Source organism: Dreissena polymorpha, chromosome 3, assembly GCF_020536995.1.
Source record: "Dreissena polymorpha isolate Duluth1 chromosome 3, UMN_Dpol_1.0, whole genome shotgun sequence".
In the NCBI taxonomy this organism is placed as follows: Eukaryota; Metazoa; Mollusca; class Bivalvia; order Myida; family Dreissenidae; genus Dreissena; species Dreissena polymorpha.
The window spans coordinates 144906342-144932246 of record NC_068357.1 but is presented as its reverse complement, the minus strand read 5'-3'; the positions used below and the strand labels follow the sequence as shown (position 1 = coordinate 144932246).

Genomic DNA, 25905 nt, shown 5'->3' with positions numbered 1-25905 from the left:
AGCAATATGTCAAGGGACCTAGTGCTGCAAAAATACGCCAAAAACCGTATTGCAATATATTGTCAGTTCAAAAACCCGTATTGCAATATATCGCAATATATTGCTAACTTGTACCAAAATGATAACTTGCCAATTACCCGATAATCCCGTATATTCCAGTTTTAAAGCAAATTCTGGTATATAATTACTATAATTCTAATACTATACATTCGCAAATTTTCTTAAGTATCAAATACATTTTGGCATTTGTTACTATTTAAAGATGTGATGAAATAACGTCCAACCACTGAACACGCGTAATTCACCTGACGTGATGTTCCCGTTTTTATACAACACAAAATACACCCATACTTTCCATGCGACGTTCTACATGTCTGTATAATTTTTGCGTGCTTTTTATTGAGACAAAGGATAAAGCACTTTTTATTTGACGCTAGAATTTTTATTGTCGCATTAGCATTAAAATTTGGAAGCGTATTTCCGAAATTCGGATTACAAATTTAATAATGCTCAATTCAGAATCGAACAAAACATTTACAGCTGTGCGCAATTAATTCAATGATAACCTGTTCAAAAGCATCGAACAAATGCTCCGATGTAACAACGCTACTCCGTATAATACACTTTCAGAATGCTATTTTTACGAAAAAAAATATGTACATTGCTTTGTTTTGTTTACCTTGTTATCATTATTTCGGATGGTTTTTCTGGACAAAATGTGAATGAATTTTTGTAAAATTTTCGTACCGGTATGATGAAAATTGAATCGCAATACAATATGCGGATTGCGTATTGCGATATATACCGATAAACCGGTATATTGTTGCAGCACTACAAGGGACATTGAAAATATTTGGGGTAGTAAGCAAACTTTAACATTTGCTGCATATTCTAAGAGGAAAAGGGGCCATAATTATGAAAAAATGCTTGATAGAGTTGTCTGCTCTTGTTTATAGGTTGGGGTCATGTTGGTAAACAAGTATGCAAAATATGAAAGCAATATGTCAAGGGACAATGAAAATAATTGGGGTAGTACGTAAACTTTAACATTTGCACGCAGACGCCGGGGTGAGTAGGATAGCTCCACTATATATATTTCATATATAATAGTCGAGCTAAAAATTGATGCCCTCTGGCCTCTAGACTGACTTATAATTACCACACTTTATGCACATGTATAAAGCCTGGTTTTCCCTGGGCACAGCTCATACATAATAGTTGATAGTACCGGTAAAAAATTGTATACACAGCAAATTTGAGTCTAGGTATTTCAAGCAATATGTTCAAAGTTCATTCATGCCTTTCCTACTCTTAAATCAGATCAAACCATTGTCAACGTATGGCCGCTATCTCCAACTTCAATTACACATTTTTGAGGTATCAAGTTCTATCCTAGACAAGTGGATTTTGCACTGGATAACACTATCAGTAATCTTCAAACCTTCTGTATTGAGTGGCATTTTTTAAATATTTACAATAAATTACTGTGAATAAAGTGATATAACTTTTATCGGTCCGCTTGTATTTGTTTAACCTTACAGAGCAAACAGACATTGAATTAGAAATAAAATTTCTTTCTTTACAAAGCTACCACCAACTTTAAAATCAATTTACCTGCACATATATGTTAGGTTCATATATTAAAAACCTGCTTTAATATATATTTCTTAATGTGATTACATCTGATAAGCATTGTATCAGTTAAAATGAAGTATTTTCATGAGAAAGTTAAGACCTTAATTTTCTAAATCTTTACTTTTTTCCCGCTTTGATTCAATTGTTCAGTGAATGGTGAATCATGGATTCAATACAATGGTTTGTGAAATCAACATTTGTTCTATATTTAATATCCAATGCTAATGCAGATCTGCCCAATTTGAATTGAAATTACACCAAGCAAATTAATTTTATTCCAAAATATAACTTGCATTTAATTGCATCATTTAATTTAAATATTTTAAACTTTAGGGATGGCAATAGAGCCAGACTTAAGTCCTGTTTCGGTAAATATTTAATACCACAACTGGTATGGTTTTGGACTTTTTTTTTTTAAAATGAATGTCTAGATTTAATTTAAGATCTTCACAGAGATAAGGTTTTTAAGTTACACCTTAAAAGACATAGGTGATTATGTTTCAAAATAGTTGTCTCATATCCATTTGGCCTGATTATTACCTTATACATCCATCATGACTAACTTTAGTACAAATATTAATATGTGTTCCCCTTTCAAACTGATTATTTACAGTGGTGTACTCATTTGCTCCAAGTATGCGCAAAGAAAGCTTACAATTATCCATCAATCATACTAAGTAGGTATGACCTAGGTAGCACACTAAATGTTCAGTATTTGCAGTAAATGTCAACCCTGCTAACATGTTGCATATTAAAGTAGTACAGATGTATTACAATGGTCTAACCCAGTAGGCCATCATAAACAATTGTCAAATGGTGTGTTGAGCCAGTAACTATCATATCTGAAATAGAAAAGTTAAATGATACAACAGTTTCACTGGGACATACCTTTCCAGCAATTACTGGGCTATCATAATTTTGGTTTAACTTGTTTTAATGACAAAAGAATGAACGTAGCTCAATACATGTGTTCAATTAACATAATTGCACATATTAAAAGAAAGACTCCTTTAAACAGTGTAGCCAAGTCTGATGAAAATCCTTCAAAGGTAACACAATATGTGGACCAGACACAATAGAAAAAGGCTCAAACTATTGACCTTTGAATATTTACTTGACCTTGAGCAATCATTGCTCAATCATGTCTGCTGCACATATTCTAATAACCCTACATTTATTAGCCTTTGTGCATGAAACTCCTTTAAAAATGAATAGGATATATGGAGACAACACAGCAATGGGGGCTCCAACCTTTGACCTTGAAGTCCGACCTTGCCCCAGAGCTCGCATAACTCACTCACATCTTATGAACATCGTCTGAATGCCATTATCAATAGAGGCAAGTTTCATGAAAATCAGTCCTCAGAGTATAGGAGATAATTATAGAGCGCATACGAAAGTGGAATTTCCCAACCCGCTTTGTAGTGGGATTGAAAAATCAAGAAATTTAATTTTCACTATTAATTGTATAAAATTGTATATATCTTAATGCATTATAATCTGTCTTCAATTATCCTTTAACAGTAAAATACAAATTATGATTTACACCTGCCTACTGAGACTAAGTAAAATATTTACATGTTTTAAATTGTAATGCACACTTTACCAATATAAATCAAGCATGATCAATGTTTTGATAATCTTTTATCAGAGGTATAGGTCTATAGGCATACAAATCTATAAAACGTTTCATCATGTACAAGCCAATTCATTGTTTGACTGAAATTCATACCTGTCATAAAATTGTACAAATATGCAAATTCTTTCTAGTGGATCAGATAAAGTGGGCTTATGTCAACAGCCACTGCAAACCAGGAGCTGGTTTAATAATCGTATCATGTATCTTAATCTTTTATGGATCAGACTTTGTTATCTATCTTAAGAAGTGATAGATCAGCATTTAATCTTAACGTGTTTTAGAACTTGAAGTATTTGAACTTGAACTTTATGTGGTTCTGAATGAAAAAAAAGGTTGTTTTATTTTTGCAACAACATCCAGTGTTTTTTTCCCACTGTTTTGGAAATGGGGCACTGGTTGGCTGGATTTGGAAAATAGGGTTGAATTTTCCCCCCAACTTTGACCAAAAAACACACTGACATCTAATGTTCAGTCATTCATAAATACATGTATTTCAATAGTTTTACAGAAAATAAAGCTATTTCATCACATTATATCAAGAATACACAAAGATAAATATCTTAGCATTATGGACTGATTAGGCTTTGTGGACCATTGATTTAGCAGTATGAACTGCTCATCATTCCGGTAATAGGGCCCATTGATTTAGCATTATGATCACATGGCAATACATACCATTGATTTATAAGTATGGACTGACCTTATGGTTTGATTAAGCATTATGGCCAAATTGTCAGGCATTGTGGACCATTGACTATTTAATTTAGCAGTATGAACTTATCATTCTTCCGGCAATGTGGACCATTGATTTAGCATAATGATCACATGGCAATACGTACTATTGATTTATAAGTGAGGACTGACCATATGGCAATGGGGACGATTCTTTAAGCATTAAACCCAAGTCTCACTATTGCCGGTAGAGCCCCGGTTCATCCCGGTTTGCTAACGCTGGTCGACCGCCGAGAACCGAGATGATTCATAGAAAAATTTTAACGTGGTCACACTATTTCCAAGGTTGAAGGCGGTCAACAACCCGGCAGAGTCCCGGTCAATCCCGGACTAGCTAGGGTTTATCCAAGCGAAGCCCCGGCAGAGCCCTGGTAGTCACCAGTAATGCCCAGGTGGAGCCCCGGTGAAAGCTGGCAGCGTATCAGCAGAGCCCCGGTATACCGTAACTCCACCAGCACTCACTGGGGCTATACCGGAATCAGACCCCGGCAGAGCTACGGCAACGCCCTGGTTCAACTCTGGTCGTCTCTGAAAATGCCCAGGTGGAGTCCCGGTGAAAGCCGGCAGCGTCCCGACAGAGCCCCGGTATAATGTAACTCCACCAGCACTCACTGGGGCTATACCGGCGGCAGAGCTACGGCAACGCCCTGGTTTAACTCCGGTCGTCTCTGGTAATGCCCAGGCGGAGCCCCGGTGAATGCTGGTGGCATCCAGGCAGAGCGCCAGTTTACCCATGTACCCTAGCTATACTGGGACTCTGCTGGCATTCACCGGGGCTCCAACGGCGACAACCGGGGCATTGCCGTAGCTCTGCCGGAGTCTGTATGGGCACCGGTGGAGCTACTGTGCCGTCCCGGTTATTGCCGGTGCCGCGCCTGTCTTTGCCGGTGCTTACCGATGACTCCCTCTTCATCCCGGAGGTATTAAACATTTTAATACTTTCCCGGTGATCTCGGTCGTCCCCGGATCATCCCGGTTGTCCCTGGTGGATCACCGGTTCATCCCGGTAGATCCCGGATCCCGCACTGGGGCTCCACCAGCATCATTGTGAGACTGGGCTTTTAATGAATTATCATCTAACAACGTGGACCATTCATTTAGCCTTACGTACTAGTAAGTTAGCAATGGGGACGATTGATTTAGCACTATGGCCTGATCGACTAGCAATATAAACCATTGATTAAGCCTTATGGACTCATCATTTGACAATGTGGACGATTGATTTTGCATTATGGACTGATCATCTGGCAATATGGACCATATATTTAGTATCATTGATGGATCTACTGGGCAATTGATTTAGCATTATGGACTTATCATCATGAAATGTGAACCATTGGTTAAGCATTATGGACTGATTATCTGGCAATGTGGACCATTGATTTAGCATCATTGAAGGATCATTTGGTAATATGGACAATTGATTGATTAAGAATTTAGGACTGACCATCTGGCAATGAGGACAATGGATTTAGCATTTAGGACTGACCATCTGACAATGAGGACCATTGATTAAGCATTTAGAACTGACCATCTGACAATGAGGACAATTGATTTAGCATTTAGGACTGACCATCTGACAATGAGGAATTTGATTTAGCATTTAGGACTGACCATCTGACAATGAGGACAATTGATTTAGCATTTAGGACTGACCATCTGACAATGAGGACAATTGATTTAGCATTTAGGACAGACCATCTGACAATGAGGACCATTAATTTAGCATTTAGGACTGACCATCTGACAATGACATGTGGACCTTTGATTTATCATTTAGGACTGACCATCTGACACTGACATGTGGACCATTGATTAAGCTTTCTGGACTGATCATTTGGCAATGTCCACCATTGATTTAGCATCAAGAATAATATATTGGCAGTACCAATATCTATGAATGCCCACCAAGTGTTTCACATCAAAATGTTCATACTCAGATGTGAGCATAATAAGTAGAGACATGGAGGCGTCTAGTGTACTGCTCTCCAATTAATTCAGTTAATATCTGAATCTACTAGGGCAACTCTCCCAATTTACTTAACAACAATAGAAATATTCATTTCATCAAATGTTGTGGTCCACATGTTACAACAACTTTTGACATTTTCCCTGTCACTGACTTAAAGCAATAAATGATGCATGAAATGAAACAACAGGGTCTCTAATTACCATGAACTGCAATCATATTTCAATAAACCTATGTGCAATTTGGTTTATTTTTCTCATTAAACACCTGTGCCTTATTTTACTCTTATGTTTAAATTTTAGGAAACTTCTCATTTTTAAACAACATAATTTTTTTACAGACATGCAGTATGCAATCTTAGATATAAATTAAAGAGACAACCAATACAATATGATTGAACATAGCCCAATGAACCCACTCCCATTATGCCGAATCATGTTTCCCATAAGGCATAACCTTCATACTCATAGTTCCAGTAATTCAACTAACAGCTACTGACACAACCAGTTGTTGTTCATATAATATACTCCTAAAAGCTCAAACTTTTAAAGCAATTACAAGAAGAACTAATAACCTTCAATGCTCTAGCACTGTAAAAAGCCATTCCATAACTGGGGACCCTGGATGGAAAAGTGTACAACCGAATCTACAAATCTACACCCGAGTCAAATGCATAAACCAAACTTTTACCAGTAAATGACACTAGACTCTGAAACATGAATGTGCAAACCCTACTCTGGTGTCTTACCCAAACTATACATTAAATGTAACTGAATATTACCTTCTGGTCCCTGCTCACTTTCTGGGGCATCCCCATTCTCATTTATCATATCCGTGCCTTCAAACTCCATATCCATCACTAATATGTGCAAATATCCACAAAAACTTCAATTCAGATAAATCCAAATAGATTTCAGTAATCTCTTTTTGATGTTGCCCAGACCTAAATTAAGGTATTTAAGTCCACAGGTGTCCTTTACTCCAGCCTACGCAAAACACACACACACACCTTTCACAGCTCATGCACGCCTGATAGCTAGATAGCCAGCCCCAAAATAAGACCGCCACAATCTTAATTTTGGGCTGAGTAACAAGTAATATCCAGCTGGCCTTGAAACAGCTATCAGTGTTAACACAAAATATCAAGCACAATAAGGCTGTGTTTTAGCAAGCAATTTAGTCTTAAAACTATGACCTTAAAAATGTGTGTTATAAAATGGTTGTAAAAGGATTAAACTTATCCGTCTAAACTGCAAACTAAGCTAAAAGCACTATCAAGGATATTTACTTCTCCACTAGTTTATCTTAAACCTTTCCCCACTTGCTTTCAACACACTGGGCCTGTCTAAACCACATGATGTGTACATTAGAAGGATTGCAAGGCTGTTAACCAGACCAGAAAAACAATATTTATTGAATGAACCCCCCCAGTCAATGGGAGGTTAATGTGAGCTGTACAGGCGCACATGACTTTTTGTATTAACTATAGGCTGCTATTTATGTTATGCTTTGTGTTTCTTATAATAATTTACAATGCAATTAACAAACAGTCAATTATTATATCCAAGTGCACTAAATATCAGGCTAGAAAATAGTTAAGTATGTAAATATTAGTTAAATGTAATTGTAATAGCAGCAAAAACATAGTGTCGATAATTATATTTATTTTATCCTATTACCAGATGAAAATCGATGTTATAAAACAACGATCGTATAAACTTGAGCTATATACTATGGCTATTTTTAAATCAGATTTTGTTTTTTCCGAAAATTGGAGAATCTGTTTTTGACAACTTCGGAAAAACTAAATCGTAAAAAAATGCGATATATGATATAAATTAATGGAAAAAGGGAGGAAATTATAGGATTAATATCAGTCATTATTACGGTAAAAGCCTCGTGCTACCATGGTTCTAAGCCTCGCATGATAAACTTGATCTTTATCCAAAACTCACATATTAATCTCTATTAATTTCGTTGAAAAAATATTTTACCAGAATAATGACTGATTAAGGACATTCTTCCTACTTCCATAATAAACAAGCAAATTCATTGAATTGATATCCCCTGCCAATATGCTTCTGGACACAAAAGTGTTATATTTGCACTCAGCTAAAAAGAATGCCATTTGGCATGCATCATCCTCTTATCCATATATATACTCATACCAAGTTTCAATGAAATCCACCAAAGCACTTCCAAGATATATGGCTCCGGACACAAAAGTGCCGGACGGACAGAAAGGCGGACGGAGAGACAGACGGACGGACAACGCCAAAACAATATCCCTCCGCCTTTGGCGCGGGATAATAACAAACTATGACCAAACTCTGGAGAACACTAGCATTTATTGTTTTTAGGCTTTTATTTTTGATATTGATTAACCTTCATCAGGAGCTACAAAAGATCTGGAAAACTCCAAACAATGCAGCTAAATAAACCATCTAGTGTTCAACGAGGATGTACTGTTAAAAAATTATTTTGAAAAATCAAAATAAAGGTTAAAAACATCTAACCAGCAAGGTAATAACATGTTTAAGAAGGCATACACTTACGGAAATAAAACCAACAGATAAAAGGATAATCCCTTATATGTTCACTTCACGTGTTTCAAGTCTGTTGCTAAGAAACCTGGAGCTGAACTTTGAAGTGGACACAAATAGACTTTGTCTGCAACTAAACAAAGCATGAGATTTTATCCCCTTTCAACTGAATTTGCTGCTGCATGAATGAGTTCATGCAGTAGGAACAGTGCATTGTCAGAGTGTCTTGACACTTTTATGGGTATATTGTTTATGTTCCAGGACCTTATTATTGGTGTTAAAAACAAATGAACCACCTTGTTTGCCATACTAAGTTTTTATAATTTTAGTTGCAAGCTACTTAAGAACCTACCTTAGTTTTTGAGATAAAACAAATCTACCACCTTATTTGCAAAACAACATGCTTACAACTTTAGAAGCAAGCTGTCAATTATTGACTGTGACCTTAAAGGGGCCTTTTCACGTTTTGGCAACTTGACGAAATTGAAAAAAGTTGTTTCAGATTGCAAATTTTCGTTTTAGTTATGATATTTGTGAGGAAACAGTAATACTGAACATTTATCATGGTCTAATATAGCCATTATATGCATCTTTTGAAGATTTATAAACCTGAAAATTATAAAGCGTTGCAACGCGAAATGATTGAATAATTTGATGAGTTCTGTTGTTGTCGTTTAATTTTGTGAAACTACGAAGATTGCTTATATAAAGTATAAAATACGTCTCTCATACATACTTGGCAGGATGGCTGAGCGGTCTAATTGGTTTTTACTCCAGGACTCCGTGGTCATGGGTTAGAGCCCTGCTGAGTGCTTCTTTTTCCTTTTTTTAAAATTGTATTCTTGATTTTTTACTGGAGCTTTTTGGATCCAACATTTATGAATATAAAGCATTTAATGACAAACTTCAAAACATGCCAAAATCTGTGAAAAGGCCCCTTTTAGAGGAAATGTGACTAATTCAGCAGTGGACATTCATTAAATTTGTCAAAAGAAAATATGTGACTAATGCAGTAGTGGGCATTTATTGCCTTTGTCACAGAATGTGACTAACGCAGCAGTGGGCATTTATTGCCTTTGTCACAGGATATGTATGACATATGAAGCAGTGGGAATTTGTTACCTTTTTCACAGAATGTGACTCATGCAGCAGTGGGCATTTATTGCCTTTGTCACAGAATATGACATATGAAGCAGTGGGCATTTATTGCCTTTGTCACAAAATGTGACTAATGCAGCAGTGGGCATTTATTGAATTTGTCACAGGATATGACATTGGCAACATTGGGCATTTATTGCCTTCGTCATAGTGAGAATGTGACTTATGCAGCAGCAGGCATTTATCATATTTGTCAAAATAAATTATGTGTCTAATGCAGTAGTCTGCATTTATTGCCTTTGTCACAGAAGGTTACCCATGCGGCAGTGGGCATTTATTGCCTTTGTCTCAGAGAAAATGTGACTTACCAGTATGCAGCAGTGGGCATTTATTGCCTTTGTCATAGAGAGAATGTGACTAATTTAGCAGTGGGCATTCATCAAATTTGTCAAAAGAAAAAATGTGACTAATGCAGTAGTGGGCATTTATTGCCTTTGTCACAGAATATGACATATGAAGCAGTGGGCATTTATTGCCTTTCTCACATAATGCAAATGACTAATTTAGCAGTGGGCATGTTTTGCCTTTGTCACAGAATATGACTGATGCAGCAGTGGGCAGCTGTTGACTTTTAAACAGGATTAGACTTATGCAGCAGTGGGCATTTGTTGCCTTTATTATAGAGTGCATAATTATGACTTATGCAGTAGTGGACAGTCATTGCCTTTGACCCAGAGAGAATGTGACTTATTCAGCAGTGGGCATTTATTGCCTTTGTCACAGAGTGCATGTGACTTATGCAGCAGTGGGCATTTGTTGCCTTTGACACAGAGTTTATGTGACTTATGCAGCAATGGGCATTTATTGCCTTTGATACAGAGTGCATGTGACTTATGCAGCAATGGGCATTTATTGTCTTTGACACAGAGTTTATGTGACTTATGCAGCAATGGGCATTTATTGCCTTTGACACAGAGTGCATGTGACTTATGCAGCAGTGAGCATCTATTGCCTTTGACACAGAGTGCGTGTGACTTATGCAGCTATGGGCATTTATTGCATTTGACACAGAGTGCATGTGGCATATGCAGCAGTGGGCATCTATTGCGTTTTACACAGAGTTTATGTGACTTATGCAGCAGTGGGCATGTATTGCCTTTGACACAGAGTGCATGTGACTTATGCAGCAGTGGGCATTTATTGCCTTTGTCACAGAGTGCATGTGACTTATGCAGCAGTGGGCATTTATTGCCTTTGTCACAGAGTGCATGCGACTTATGCAGCAGTGGGCATGTATTTCCTTTGACACAGAGTGCATGTGACTTATGCAGCAGTGGGCATGTATTGCCTTTGACACAGAGTGCATGTGACTTATGCAGCAGTGGGCATTTATTGCCTTTGTCACAGAGTGCATGTGACTTATGCAGCAGTGGGCATGTATTGCCTTTGACACAGAGTGCATGTGACTTATGCAGCAATGGGCATTTATTGCCTTCGACACAGAGCTTATGTGACTTATGCAGCAATGGGCATTTATTGCCTTTGACACAGAGCTTATGTGACTTATGCAGCAATGGGCATTTATTGCCTTTGACACAGAGTGCATGTGACTTATGCAGCAATGGGCATTTATTGCCTTTGACACAGAGTGTATGTGACTTATGCAGCAATGGGCATTTATTGCCTTTGACACAGAGTGCTTGTGACTTATGCAGCAATGGGCATTTATGACCTTTGACACAGAGTGCTTGTGACTTATGCAGCAGTGGGCATCTATTGCCTTTGACACAGAGTGTATGTGACTTATGCAGCAATGGGCATTTATTGCCTTTACACAGAGTGTATGTGACTTATGCAGCAATGGGCATTTATTGCCTTTGACACAGAGTGTATGTGACTTATGCAGCAATGGGCATTTATTGCCTTTGATACAGAGTGTATGTGACTTATGCAGCAATAGGCATTTATTGCCTTTGATACAGAGTGTATGTGACTTATGCAGCAATGGGCATTTATTGCCTTTGACACAGAGTGCATGTGACTTATGCAGCAGTGGGCATGCATTGCCTTTGACACAGAGTGCATGTGACTTGTGCAGCAGTGGGCATTTATTGCCTTTGTCACCGAGTGCATGTGACTTATGCAGCAGTGAGCATTTATTGTCTTTGACACAGAGTTTATGTGACTAATGCAGCAGTGGGCATTTATTGCCTTTGACACAGAGTGCATGTGACTTATGCAGCAGTGGGCATGTATTGCCTTTGACACAGAGTTTATATGACTTATGCAACAGTGGGCATTTATTGCCTTTGTCACAGAGTGAATGTGACTTATGCAGCAGTGGGCATGTATTGCCTTTGACACAGAGTGCATGTGACTTATGCAGCAGTGGGCATGTTTTGCCTTTGACACAGAGTTTATGTGACTTATGCAGCAGTGGGCATTTATTGCCATTGACACAGAGTGCATGTGACTTATGCAGCAGTGGGCATGTTTTGCCTTTGACACAGAGTGCATGTGACTTATGCAGCAGTGGGCATTTATTGCCTTTGTCACAGAGTGCATGTGACTTATGCAGCATTGGGCATGTATTGCCTTTGACACAGAGTGCATGTGACTTATGCAGCAGTGGGCATGTATTGCCTTTGACACAGAGTTTATGTGACTTATGCAGCAGTGGGCATTTATTACCTTTGTCAAAGAGTGCATGTGACTTATGCAGCAGTGGGCATGTATTGCCTTTGACACAGAGTGCATGTTACTTATGCAGCAGTGGGCATGTATTGCCTTTGACACAGAGTTTATGTGACTTATGCAGCAGTGGGCATTTATTGCCTTTGACACAGAGTGCATGTGACTTATGCATCAGTGGGCATTTATTGCCTTTGACACAGAGTTTATGTGACTTATGCAGCAGTGGGCATTTATTGCCTTTGACACAGAGTGCATGTGACTTATGCAGCAGTGGGCATTTATTGCCTTTGACACAGAGTGCATGTGACTTATGCAGCAGTGGGCATGTATTGCCTTTGACACAGAGTGCATGTGACTTATGCAGCAGTGGGCATCTATTGCCTTTGACACAGAGTGCATGTGACTTATGCAACAGTCTGATCATCTATTGCCTTTGACACAGAGTGCATGTGACTTATGCAGCAGTGGGCATCTATTGCCTTTGACACAGAGTGCATGTGACTTATGCAGCAGTGGGCATTTATTGCCTTTGACACAGAGTGCATGTGACTTATGCAGCAGTGGGCATTTATTGCCTTTGACACAGAGTGCATGTGACATATGCAGCAGTGGGCATCTATTGCGTTTTACACAGAGTTTATGTGACTTATGCAGCAGTGGGCATGTATTGCCTTTGACACAGAGTGCATGTGACTTATGCAGCAGTGGGCATTTATTGCCTTTGTCACAGAGTGCATGCGACTTATGCAGCAGTGGGCATTTATTGCCTTTGTCACAGAGTGCATGTGACTTATGCAGCAGTGGGCATGTATTTCCTTTGACACAGAGTGCATGTGACTTATGCAGCAGTGGGCATGTATTGCCTTTGACACAGAGTTTATGTGACTTATGCAGCAGTGGGCATTTATTGCCTTTGTCACAGAGTGCATGTGACTTATGCAGCAGTGGGCATGTATTGCCTTTGACACAGAGTGCATGTGACTTATGCAGCAGTGGGCATCTATTGCCTTTGACACAGAGTGCATGTGACTTATGCAACAGTCTGATCATCTATTGCCTTTGACACAGAGTGCATGTGACATATGCAGCAGTGGGCATCTATTGCGTTTTACACAGAGTGCATGTGACTTATGCAGCAATGGGCATTTATTGCCTTTGATACAGAGTGTATGTGACTTATGCAGCAGTGGGCATCTATTGCCTTTGACACAGAGTGCATGTGACTTATGCAGCAGTGGGCATTTATTGCCTTTGTCGCAGAGTGCATGTGACTTACGCAGCAGTGGGCATGTATTGCCTTTGACACAGAGTGCATGTTACTTATGCAGCAGTGGGCATGTATTGCCTTTGACACAGAGTTTATGTGACTTATGCAGCAGTGGGCATTTATTGCCTTTGACACAGAGTGCATGTGACTTATGCAGCAGTGGGCATTTATTGCCTTTGACACAGAGTGCATGTGACTTATGCAGCAGTGGGCATTTATTGCCTTTGACACAGAGTGCATGTGACTTATGCAGCAGTGGGCATTTATTGCCTTTGACACAGAGTGCATGTGACTTATGCAGCAGTGGGCATGTATTGCCTTTGACACAGAGTGCATGTGACTTATGCAGCAGTGGGCATCTATTGCCTTTGACACAGAGTGCATGTGACTTATGCAACAGTCTGATCATCTATTGCCTTTGACACAGAGTGCATGTGACTTATGCAGCAGTGGGCATCTATTGCCTTTGACACAGAGTGCATGTGACTTATGCAGCAGTGGGCATTTATTGCCTTTGACACAGAGTGCATGTGACTTATGCAGCAGTGGGCATTTATTGCCTTTGACACAGAGTGCATGTGACATATGCAGCAGTGGGCATCTATTGCGTTTTACACAGAGTTTATGTGACTTATGCAGCAGTGGGCATGTATTGCCTTTGACACAGAGTGCATGTGACTTATGCAGCAGTGGGCATTTATTGCCTTTGTCACAGAGTGCATGTGACTTATGCAGCAGTGGGCATGTATTTCCTTTGACACAGAGTGCATGTGACATATGCAGCAGTGGGCATGTATTGCCTTTGACACAGAGTTTATGTGACTTATGCAGCAGTGGGCATTTATTGCCTTTGTCACAGAGTGCATGTGACTTATGCAGCAGTGGGCATGTATTGCCTTTGACACAGAGTGCATGTGACTTATGCAGCAGTGGGCATCTATTGCCTTTGACACAGAGTGCATGTGACTTATGCAACAGTCTGATCATCTATTGCCTTTGACACAGAGTGCATGTGACTTATGCAGCAGTGGGCATCTATTGCGTTTTACACAGAGTGCATGTGACTTATGCAGCAATGGGCATTTATTGCCTTTGATACAGAGTGTATGTGACTTATGCAGCAGTGGGCATCTATTGCCTTTGACACAGAGTGCATGTGACTGCAGCAGTGGGCATTTATTGCCTTTGACACAGAGTGCATGTGACTTATGCAGCAGTGGGCATTTATTGCCTTTGACACAGAGTGCATGTGACTTATGCAGCAATGGGCATTTATTGCCTTTGATGCAGAGTGTATGTGACTTATGCAGCAGTGGGCATCTATTGCCTTTGACACAGAGTGCATGTGACTTATGCAGCAATGGGCATTTATTGCCTTTGACACAGAGTGCATGTGACTTATGCAGCAATGGGCATTTATTGCCTTTGATACAGAGTGTATGTGACTTATGCAGCAGTGGGCATCTATTGCCTTTGACACAGAGTGCATGTGACTTATGCAGCAGTGGGCATCTATTGCGTTTTACACAGTGTGTATGCAACTTATGCAGCAGAAAGCATTTGTTGCCTTTGAACAGAGTGCATATGACCTATGCAGCAGTGGGTATCTATTGCGTTTGTCCCCCCGAGAGAATGTGACTTGTGCAGCAGTGGGTATTTTATTGCCTTTGACACAGAGAAAATGTTACTTATGCAGCAGTAGGCATTTACTTATTGCCTTTGTCATGATGACCTCAAACCAAATAAAAGCACATGAATAACAGTTAAAGTTTCAATAAACGTTTTATAAAATATATATACTAGTTTAGAACATACAATTTAAAGCAACTATACTCTTAATAGGACATTATTTTATAGAAATAACAATTAAATGACTAACAAAACACAGCCAATGAATATACGACAAATTGTTCAATGGATGTGAATAAACAATTTTGTGTGATCACATTATAAGGTAATTTATTTTTAGGAATAATTCTAGATGACAAAAATAATGCTATTGTTATTTTTATGGACCATTGTAAGCCGAAGTTGCTCAGTAATATTATCTCAGATGTTTAAAAAGCACATAATTATTCTAACATAAGTTTTTTAACTGTCTGTTTCAATGATTACAACACACACATACCAGCCACTGGTACACAACTGGACAGTATAATCACTACTATAAAATCAACTTGTTTCTTTTATTGAAGATAACAAAACTACTTCTTCCCAATGAAGGGGGCAGCAACTGTTGTGTAACTTGAGCTAACACTTAAAATGATTTAAGGGACTTGTTTAAACATTTTTGGCATGTTTGAAGCTAGTTATTAAATGCTTTAAATAAGTGTTAATATTGGTACTGAAGAGCTCCAGTATTATAAATGAATACAATTTAAGAAAGGTAAAAAACTAAATAAATTTACCCTCAACTGGGCTCATACCAATGCTCTTTGGATTAAAGCTATTGACTTTTCAACTTGGCCCTTCAAGCTGTTATATGGAGTCATGCATTTTATTTTTTACAAGTATTGAAAGAAAACAAATCAAATTACAACAGAATCACTCCAAAATATTGAAAAGTTTTGCATTGGTATTATGGTAACACGTTATAATTTAAACGATTTCAAATTATGATTAACCAATAAACCAAAATGTAATTTCAGTATGAGTCTATGTTTAAGCATTGTTTTGCTTCCTGATGTAAAGTATTCTTTTATTTTTTAAATCTGTGATAAAAATGGACAACCATCATTTCAACAATCGTTCCCTTTAGCCACATACACCTGAGAAGTAGATAGAGGTGTAGTGATTTGGAGAACATCACCCAACTGTCACCCAAGAAACACCCTGGCATCTTAATTTACCTTTTTTTTTCATTATCTTATTTTATAAATAACAATTAATTTACAAATTCATAATATATGTGTGGTATATAATCATATGAATAAGATTTTGAGACAACTTCTCACATACAGCCCCCCCCCCCCCCCCCCCCCCAGCGCAAATGGAGCTTATTATGCCACTAAGAACAGAATTTGTTAGTCTCACTCAGGTCAAGAAAACTTGTCCAGCAGCAAAAAGGGCTGGGCCACGCTCTGTGAAAAAGGGGTTTAATGCATGTGTGTAAAGTGTCGTCCTAGATTAGCCTGTGTGGACTGCCATCAGGGACGACACTTTTCGCTGAAACTTGATTTTAGCTAAGAAGAGACTTTCTTTAAAAGAAAAATATCATAAAAGCGGAAAGTGTTGTCCCTGATTAGCTTGTGCAGACTGCACAGGCTAATCTGGGGACGACACTTTAAGCACATGCATTAAACCGCCTTATTCACAGAGCGCCTTATTCACAGAGCGCGGCGCATGTACCATTATCTTCTACCAATGATTTCTCTGCTCAAGTGTGCTTGTGGAACAGACAGTATTGTTATCTTTCTTGTATTTAATATACTGATAATGACTATGTCTATCTGAACATGGTTAAAAGTTGCAACAGTTTAACATTTAGTGGGACAACTAGCTTTCTATTCCATTGGATCTAAGGGCCTAAAATTAAAAGTTGTTTGTTTCTACTAACCCAACTGATAATAATACCTCTACATTCATAAACAAGAAATTTTTTTTGTATTTATTTAATGGTTTTTAGTAAAAAAAATGTAGTATACAATTGAAACTCAAAGCATGAATATTGCATGTATATGTATGCTCATGTTCCCTCAGTTTTCATTCAAAATAGCTCATTATAAACTAATTAATGCTTATAAGGGGATATCTACTTATTTAGTATTTATATTAGTATCCTACACATTTGAGAAAACACTTAGGAAATGTATAATGTTAGAAAGCACTCTGACAAGTATTAATTGCACCACTGGTACTTTCTGCAGATTCCATGCTATACCAGCTGTCATTTCACAAAATAATTCATAAACCAGATCCCATTGCAGGCACAATTTAATTCCAATAATGGGATCAGGAACTGTCATCATGTAAGAGTGCAGTTAAGAGTGGAACCACATGCATGTTCAGGAATGTTAACTGGATTACAGGAAAAATGTTATTAATTTACCGTAATACCTAACATCCTCTCCACTTCTGATGTATCCATTAATGATGGGGAACAGTCAGAGGATAACTGTATATGTCATTGGCATACCAACATTTAATGAAAATTGATGCCGCATCATGAGTATTTATTGTCTTATCTCCATTACACATTTTCATTTATAAACACAGTAATTCCACTAATCTATCTTATCTATCTCACTATCCACATTTGCAAAATGAACACAAAAAGACATTAAACAATGCAATGGACAGCAGAGCACATGTTTTAGACATGTATATATAGTTACGTATAACCATCCTCACTGCCTGTTATCAGAATGCTGGCTGACTTGCCTCGTCAATGTGTTGCCTCACATATATCCTCCATGTTACAGCATAAGGTGGCTAAACATACTGCAGACTCATTTCTTTTTTCCAGTCTCTATTCACACACACTGATGTCTCCAATTCATCTTATAATCAATAACATGAATAGCAGTCATATGAACTCTCACAGATATTATTAAAGAAATCTGTTCACAGCCACTGTTGTTTACAGTAATTAATGGAATTGAAGCTATAAGCATAAAACACTGTCAAAGTCAATACACTCAGGTATCAATAACACTAAGTAATTTTCATTAATTGATTCATTTCACAAACTTCTTTGAGTTTAACTGTATTATTAAGAGAAACAGTTTGTCCTGCATTTTCATATGAACCAAAATTTTATTAATTTATATTATGAGAAATTAGTTGAAATTTTGGTAGTCTAATTATTTTAATAAGACGTTAAACCTTGAATGAGACATATTTGTATTGGACCCTTACCAGTAAAATTGTGTTACTATAATTTTGACATCCATTTCCATAAAACCGTCCTCTTTAAAAAAAGGATGTGACATCATGTTTGTATTCAAAGGTCAGTGAATAGTCTTAAAACATTGAGTCAAACTGAACATGGGTGAATATATGTGTATATTTGTACATCTGATTTCTTAAATGTCACATAAATAGACAACAGATTTGTTGACGGTTTTCCTTTAAAGGGGCCTTTTCACAGATTTTGGCATATTTTGAAGTTTGTCATTAAATGCTTTATATTGATAAATGTAAACATTGGATCTTAAAAGCTCCAGTAAAAAATCAAGAATAAAATTTAAAAAAGGAGAAAAAAGTAGCCGGTACCAGGGCTCGAACCAGTGAACCCCGGAGTCCTGAAATTAGTCTGAAGTAAAAACGCATCAGCCCTCTCGGCTATTCCGCCGGATATACACAGTTTAAGTATTTTATACCTTATATACAGTAAGCAATCTTTGTAGTTTCGTAAATTTAAACGATAACAACAGAACTCTCCAAATTATTCAATCGTTTTGCGTTGCAACGCTTTATAATTTTTAGGTTTTCAAATCGTCAAAAGATACTTATAATGGCTATATTGGACTATGGTAAATGTTCAGTAATAGTGTTTCCTCACAAATATCATAACTAAAACGAAAATTTGCGAATCTGAAACAACTTTTTTCAATTTTGTCAATTTACCAAACCGTGAAAAGATCCCTTTAATAACTTTATCATCCTGACGTCTATGATCTAGAAACAAACAACTGACAGAAGCACAAACACCGTAAAGCCGAATGGGTGTAATCATTTACAAGAAGTATAAATAATTTTATAACGTGGCTTACCTGCTGAAAATATCCTCTACTCCGTCACCGAAAAAAAAAGGTCGCAATATTGGAAGTAAGTTCCAGCTAACCTGACTTAAACCCAGTAAGCTCCAGGATACCAACCCCCCCCCCCCCCCCCCCGTTGATGCTTTTGAAGTTTTGTGTTACTTTCAAACATAAGAAATAAAAGAAATAATTGACATTGCAACATCAACTTTGATATGACATGAGAATTGCTCACATGAAAGACTCCGTAGATATTCAGCATGAACAAGTGTTGAATCAAATTGAACACTATACATGCATGAAACTGCTATACAAACCTGCATCCATGTTTTTAAGAGTTGCGGTTAATGCCATGATTTTAAGAGTTGTGGTTAATGCCATGATGCCTTGATAAGCGCACTTGCTCGTTGACGTCACAGATCTAGGAAAATGGTCGAAAATCAACACTAGTTTTGTATGGCATGGTGCAGTTTTCATTTTAATAAAGTTTAAACACGAAATAAATCTAAGTCAATTAAAATATTATTAGTAAGATGATGTTTGCGTGCACATATCTTCCAAAGGCAATGTGTGTCGTACCTTGAAGCAATATATACAATCACGTTTATGAAGTTCTAAACCGCGGGAAATTTGACCTTCGTCGACGATGTTATTTCGTTGTCCCATGGCATTGACAGTTGGAACGCAATTTGTTTCTTGCCTTACGTGTTGATTTTTGCACTAGCCTTTAAATTTGAAGTATAATAAGCGTGAAAATGAATATTATTTCTTGTTTACTTAAATTGCAGAACTTTAGACGTTAGTCTATTTAACGGTATTTTCGCGAGAATAATAAAAAGTATTTCGGACAGTAGTTATTTTCGGACGAATATTTTTATCGACTTTTAACGATACGAATACTATTCAATATCAAAAAGTTAGTTTTATGTGTCACAGACACATATTTGGTATTGAACAAGATTGACTGTTTAGTGTCTGTAACTTGCACAAAGTTTAATTTCATAATGCATATGAATTTCATACTCGCTGACGTGACTATAAAAGTTGTCAAAGTTTAGATCTACAAAGACTACACATCAATATGTTACCTTTATCCTTTAATAACAAAAACTGCATATGAAAGTGAAAAACAGAAAATAGATAAACATTTTACATCAATACGATAAATGAATCATAATGGGATCTTTCATAGTTTTTATGTGCTGTTTCCACATGAAATACTCTTATATTTCCTATCAAATTACAAATTGCATTTCTTGCAATATGAAACATTTTGATATTTTGTGTGTATAATCTATGCTCATTTTGAGTCTTTGTTTTTTTGCAGACGTGATTTTATTATTAATTTCAAAACTGCTGGAGAAACTAAAAATTAAGCTAACACATGGAACAGACCAAAAACTAACCAGATTAGATTGTTAAAAAAACACCAAAAATGTTTCGATTTATTGATGACATTGACGATGATGACAGTGGAGTGGAAGAGTTGCCATTCTTTTCCTATCTGGACAAGGAAGGAAACTACTGGGGTTCGTTCTCCAGTCCAAGTACATTTGATGAACCCCATCACCATTTCAATGATGGAAAATCCACCATCTCTTCCAATATAAACAAGGTTAGATATGCCTTTCATCAATAAGTGTTCAATGTTGTAAACAATGGGTCATAGTCCTCCTTATATTGGACCCAAAAGTTGATAATAAGATCAATGGATTTAGAACTGTAATATGTGATTTTGATTTTCTGTTGTTTTATTAGTGTAATTCCTATTGTCACTTTAAAGGGCTTTTTTTCCTTATTTACCAAAGGCCTTTTATAGGCCAATTCTCGCAAGAGAAAAGCCCCTTAGAGAATTTATTTAATTAAAATGTTGTAATTTTCCCTAAATTTCAAGCTAACTTTGGGAAATTTCTTAACCTTTTCAGTTTTGTCAATAATTTTTTCCCCAAAAAAGAAGGCTAGGCCCTCTCCCGTAATCAAGAAAAAGAGGCCTGTTTTATAGTGCATCCAAAACCAAAGTGAAAGAAGATTTTCCATACAATTGAGAAAATGCAATTATAGTAATTGGGTAAAAAAGGTGAAACTAAGCAAATATTAGCATGTACATGATTTGCAATTTCCCCATGCGAAACCAGCAACAATACTATTTATTAGTCATAAGTTGTCTTTTTAGTGGGTTGCATTTGTGGCCGACTAAATTTACAGAGCATGTGTTGCAAATCAGTATGTGCTAAGCTAGCTTAGCTACGCTAAGGACTGTAACTCGCTATGCTTGGAACAATTACTGCTGCCTGTCTGCACTGCAGACGACGAATGCTTAGGAGCGTCTGCTATACTACTGCAGAGGGTGTATTTACCAGCTTGTAAGTTGACATTGGCAAGTCTAGTGTTTATCATTGAAATCTGTACATATTGGCTGCTTTCAGGGAAACGGGGCTTAATGCATGTCAAATAAGATTAGCCTGTGCACACTGATTAACCTGTGCAATGCGCACAAGCTAATCAAGGATGACAACAGTGAACAACTTCAGTGCCTTCAGCGCTTTGATTTAAATAATACTTCCAAAAAAAAGGATCAAAGAAAAGATTTTTCATTGATTAAAATTTTTTGTTTAGCTTTACTGCACAAATATTCCGTTCAAGCTGCAATGCTGCAGTTGAGATTTCTAGACACACTTATGAAACATCCCTTATTTCCTATAAACTGCTTCCAATTATCATTTCTCATTGATAGCAATTGTGCTCAAAATAGTTCTTATTCCATGGTATCTACATAAAAAAGGAAGGAATTACCCGTATAGATAAAAAACATTTTCCATAATTTGTAAGACAGAAGAAATTTTGACTGGTGGGGACAAAGGGACTTTTTCACAAATGTTTTCGTATTGAAATAAAATCATATAAATGTCATTTAATATATATATATATATATAGCTCTTTACATTGAACCTAAAGGCCCAGTCGCACTATGATGCCAGTGGAGCCCTGGTGCGTGTTCCGGGATGAACTGGTGCGGCTCCGGGAACAACCAGGGCGGTATCGTAGCTCCACCGGGGCCTTTACAGACCCCGGCAGAGCTACGACAACGCCCTGGTAATCACGCCAGTGGAGCCCCGGTGAATGCCGGCAGAGTCCCAGTCTAGCTACGGTATATTGGACGGTAAACAAGCCCTCTGCCGGGACGCCACTGGCATCCACAGGGGCTCCGCCTGGGCATTACCGGCGACGACCGGAGTTAAACCATGGCGTTGCCGTAGCTCTTCTGGGGTCTGATGCCGTTATGGACCCGGTGAGTGCTGGTGGTGTTACGGTATACCGTGGCTCTGCCCGGACGCTGCCGGCTTTTACCAGGGTTCCACCTGGGCATTACCGGCGACAACCATGGCTCTGCCATGGCTTCACCGGTATAAACTGTAGCTAGTCCGAAGTTGATCAGGACTCTGCCAGGTTGTTGACCGGCTTCAACCGGGGCGACAACGGGAAATAGTGTGACCGGATTAAAAAAATTCTATGCATCATCCAGTTTCTTGCCGGTCAACCGGCCTTAGCAAACCGGGATGGACCGGAGCTCTACCGGCAATAGTGAGACTTGGGCTTTAAGTAAATAATAACTTAAACACTTCACATTGAGTTACTGTTACGTTTATTTATTTACTGAACTTAAAGAAAGTCTGAAGTCATGAAACAAATCACTTTGTAAGGTCACTTCTGACATTAATAGTGAATAAGTCAACAATTTTACCCAATATGTCTTCAACTTCATAACTGCTGTTGCTGAAGTTAAGTGTCCCAGGCATCTCTAGATGGAAATCTGAATAATCCAATCACTTGTAAATAATCCAATTAATTGGCTCTTCCCTCTAAATGGAAAGCAAAATTTATGTGATTCTCAGTGAAACATCAAGACATGTTCATGAAGGTGTAATAACGCATCATGAACAGGCTGCTAGACATTGACATGTCGTTTTAAAACATTAATCATAGTCATGCAGTTGTCATAAATGCTAATTGATCAATTATGAGTTGTGTAGCTATCCGCTCAACCTGTCAATTCTTGTTACTGAGAATTGACGTACAGTTTAAAAAGTTTACCAATAAGGACATAAACATTCATAAAAAATATCAATCCAGTATGTATATCAAATGAAACACAAAAAGATGTGTTTGAATGTGCATCTATTTGTTTCTAAAATATACTTTTAAAAATCATGTTTATCATTAGCAATCAAAACATGCAAAAGAACTGAAAACCATCCGCCAATTAAACCTGTGTTCAAATATCTGAGAGCATTAAATAACAGTCAGTTTTGTTTACACAAGTTAAACTTTAAGTCACATGTTCTTCCCTCCCTGTCCCTTACCCAAAGGTAATAATGAAACCCTAAATGAGAAATTATAGTCACAAAATCACATTAAATAACCCACAGAGAAACTGCTGTCATCCCAGCTTACTTCTTTTATCATACTTTATCAGAGTGCAATCTGACATTTGTGTTCCCTTCAATTGTTAGTGACTAATGATGTCTAAGAAGTGCAGTTAAGATAAAGGTTAAATGGGGGGATTTAATGCACTTTTTAAGTCTAATTGCCTTTAGACGAGTCTTAAAATTGAAGCCTTTGATATGTCAATATTGTTGATTTGGATGATTTAAATGCATTTGAAGTTGAAGTTTATCTACATAGGTTGTGAATTAATAACAAAATTGTACTTGATAAATTAGGGCATTTTAAAATACATGAATTTTTCATTGAGCATGAAACAATACTTGTGTGTATTCACATACGATGATTCACTCTTTTGCATATAATTTTAAATGTATTGCTCACAAAATTAAGTGAGATGATTAATAGAATTGACAATCTGAGTGACATAAACAAGCCCTCTTGCAATTACTCATAGATATTCTAAATTAATAGACATCTGTGTTTTAGTTAGTCTGATGTTGTGCAGTATTATAATTGTGCTAACTTTCTTGTATATGTATTTTAAATCTTTGTCTATCCCCCAGTCTAAACTGAGGAACATAAATTATTGTTTTTGACCTGTCTGTTGTAATGTTGGTTTGCGTTAAACTTTAACATTTGCCATAACTTTTGCAATATTGAAGATAGCAACATCATATTTGGCATGCATGTGTATTGCATGGAGCTGCACATTTTCAGTGGTGAAAGGTCAAGGTCATCCTTCAAAGTCAAATATATGGTTCGAAATCGCTAATTTAATAAACACTTTTGCAGTATTGAAGATAGCAACTTGATGTTTGGCATGCATGTGTATCTCATGGTGCTGCACATTATGAGTGGTGAAAGGTCAAGGTCATCCTTTATGGTAAAAGGTCAAATATATGGGGACATAGTGTTTCACAAGCACAGCTTGTTTATATTGCTTTCGTCAAAAATGCTGTAAATACATATAAATACCACAATCTGACAGCACAGCCAGTTAAGTTTTAAAGATGCACTGATGTTTTGTAAAATATGACCTTCTATTTAAAGTCATGCTAAAAACCAGCATTGAAAACTTGCTTTGATTTTTTCCCACCTTTTACGTTATTATTTTTTAGCGTGATGGAGCCGCCAATGGAAAGGGCTTCTCTCATTACGGTCAGACTGACTACTCAGTGTACGATGCCTCATTCTACACTCCAGAGAAGGTCAGCGATCTTGACAGCGAGACTTCGTCATCTGTGCGCCACTACGCCCGCAAGCCTCGCACCCCAAGGACCATCAAGATGATGATGGAGAAACACCGCGAGAGTGAAAGGTTCAGTTTACAAATTCAGTATGAAAGATATTAAACACCATGGCAGTTGCTGCCATGCCCTGTCCCATTTAGCTTTCAGTCATGTAGTCGGGGTAATAAACACTTTGACCCCCAAAAAATTGCTACAAAAGGTATTTTGACTGATCCTGATAGGGTAGAAGGTACATAATAACATATCAAAAGTTTACCAAAATCCGACTTCCGGAAAGTTGTTTTTTTCAAGATGGCCGCCAAAACCTATTTATGATCATAACTATGTAACTATCCACTCAAAATTGATTATTTTGGTGTCTTTACCTATGTTTCTGGGGTCAAAGAACACTTTAAGATCACCAGAAAAAGTATGTTTATTATTTGACACAGAAATCTAACATGACATCAAAAAATAGGCACCGCCACAATAAGAAGGACCGCAAGTACATAACGATTGACTCAAAGGTGATGATTTTGTTCATGTCAAACACCATATCGTCTACTGAATGTAATAACTAGGGTAACTGACATTTTGTGAATTGTTCAGGAATGCATATTTTCCGAAATTTTCCAAAATACAGTAAAAGCAATTTAACAAAATGTCAGTTACGCTACTTTTTACATTCAGAAAATGACATGTGTTTGTTATGTCAATTTCGAAAATTTGATAAAAACATTTTTTTTACCAAAAAGGTTGGCTTAATATTTTAACAGTTGATGTATGTCACCTTAATAAACACAAAAATGGAAAAAGGTAAAAATGTAAAAAATTGTCAGTTACATGACTTATTACATTCAGTAGGCGATATAGTTTTGGATACAAATAACACTTGGATTGAATTGATGATATAATTAGGCAGTTGAGTAATTATGAAATACAATTTATGAG

At 37.4% G+C, this 25905-nt stretch overlaps 2 protein-coding genes across 15 annotated transcripts in view; one reads left to right on the top strand and one right to left on the bottom strand.

Annotated features, from left to right (window-relative positions):
- LOC127871827 (echinoderm microtubule-associated protein-like 2) overlaps positions 1-23750 on the bottom strand; it is an 83260-nt gene extending 59510 nt beyond the window's left edge. For 2 of the 6 annotated variants that reach the window (XM_052415052.1, XM_052415057.1), the window contains exon 1: positions 19515-19590. In XM_052415052.1, coding sequence (XP_052271012.1) covers positions 19515-19575 — 61 coding nt within the window. In that variant the 5' untranslated portion in view covers positions 19576-19590. The other 4 variants (XM_052415055.1, XM_052415054.1, XM_052415058.1 and 1 more) reach the window with 4 other exon arrangements.
- Positions 19665-25905, top strand: part of LOC127871823 (uncharacterized) — a 64970-nt gene continuing 58729 nt past the window's right edge. For 3 of the 9 annotated variants that reach the window (XM_052415047.1, XM_052415041.1, XM_052415043.1), the window contains exons 1-3: positions 19718-19955; positions 20607-20894; positions 24844-25043. In XM_052415047.1, coding sequence (XP_052271007.1) covers positions 20715-20894; positions 24844-25043 — 380 coding nt within the window. In that variant the 5' untranslated portion in view covers positions 19718-19955; positions 20607-20714. Of the gene's footprint in view, positions 19956-19998; positions 20018-20606; positions 20895-24843; positions 25044-25905 lie in introns of those variants that run through there. The other 6 variants (XM_052415042.1, XM_052415048.1, XM_052415044.1 and 3 more) reach the window with 5 other exon arrangements.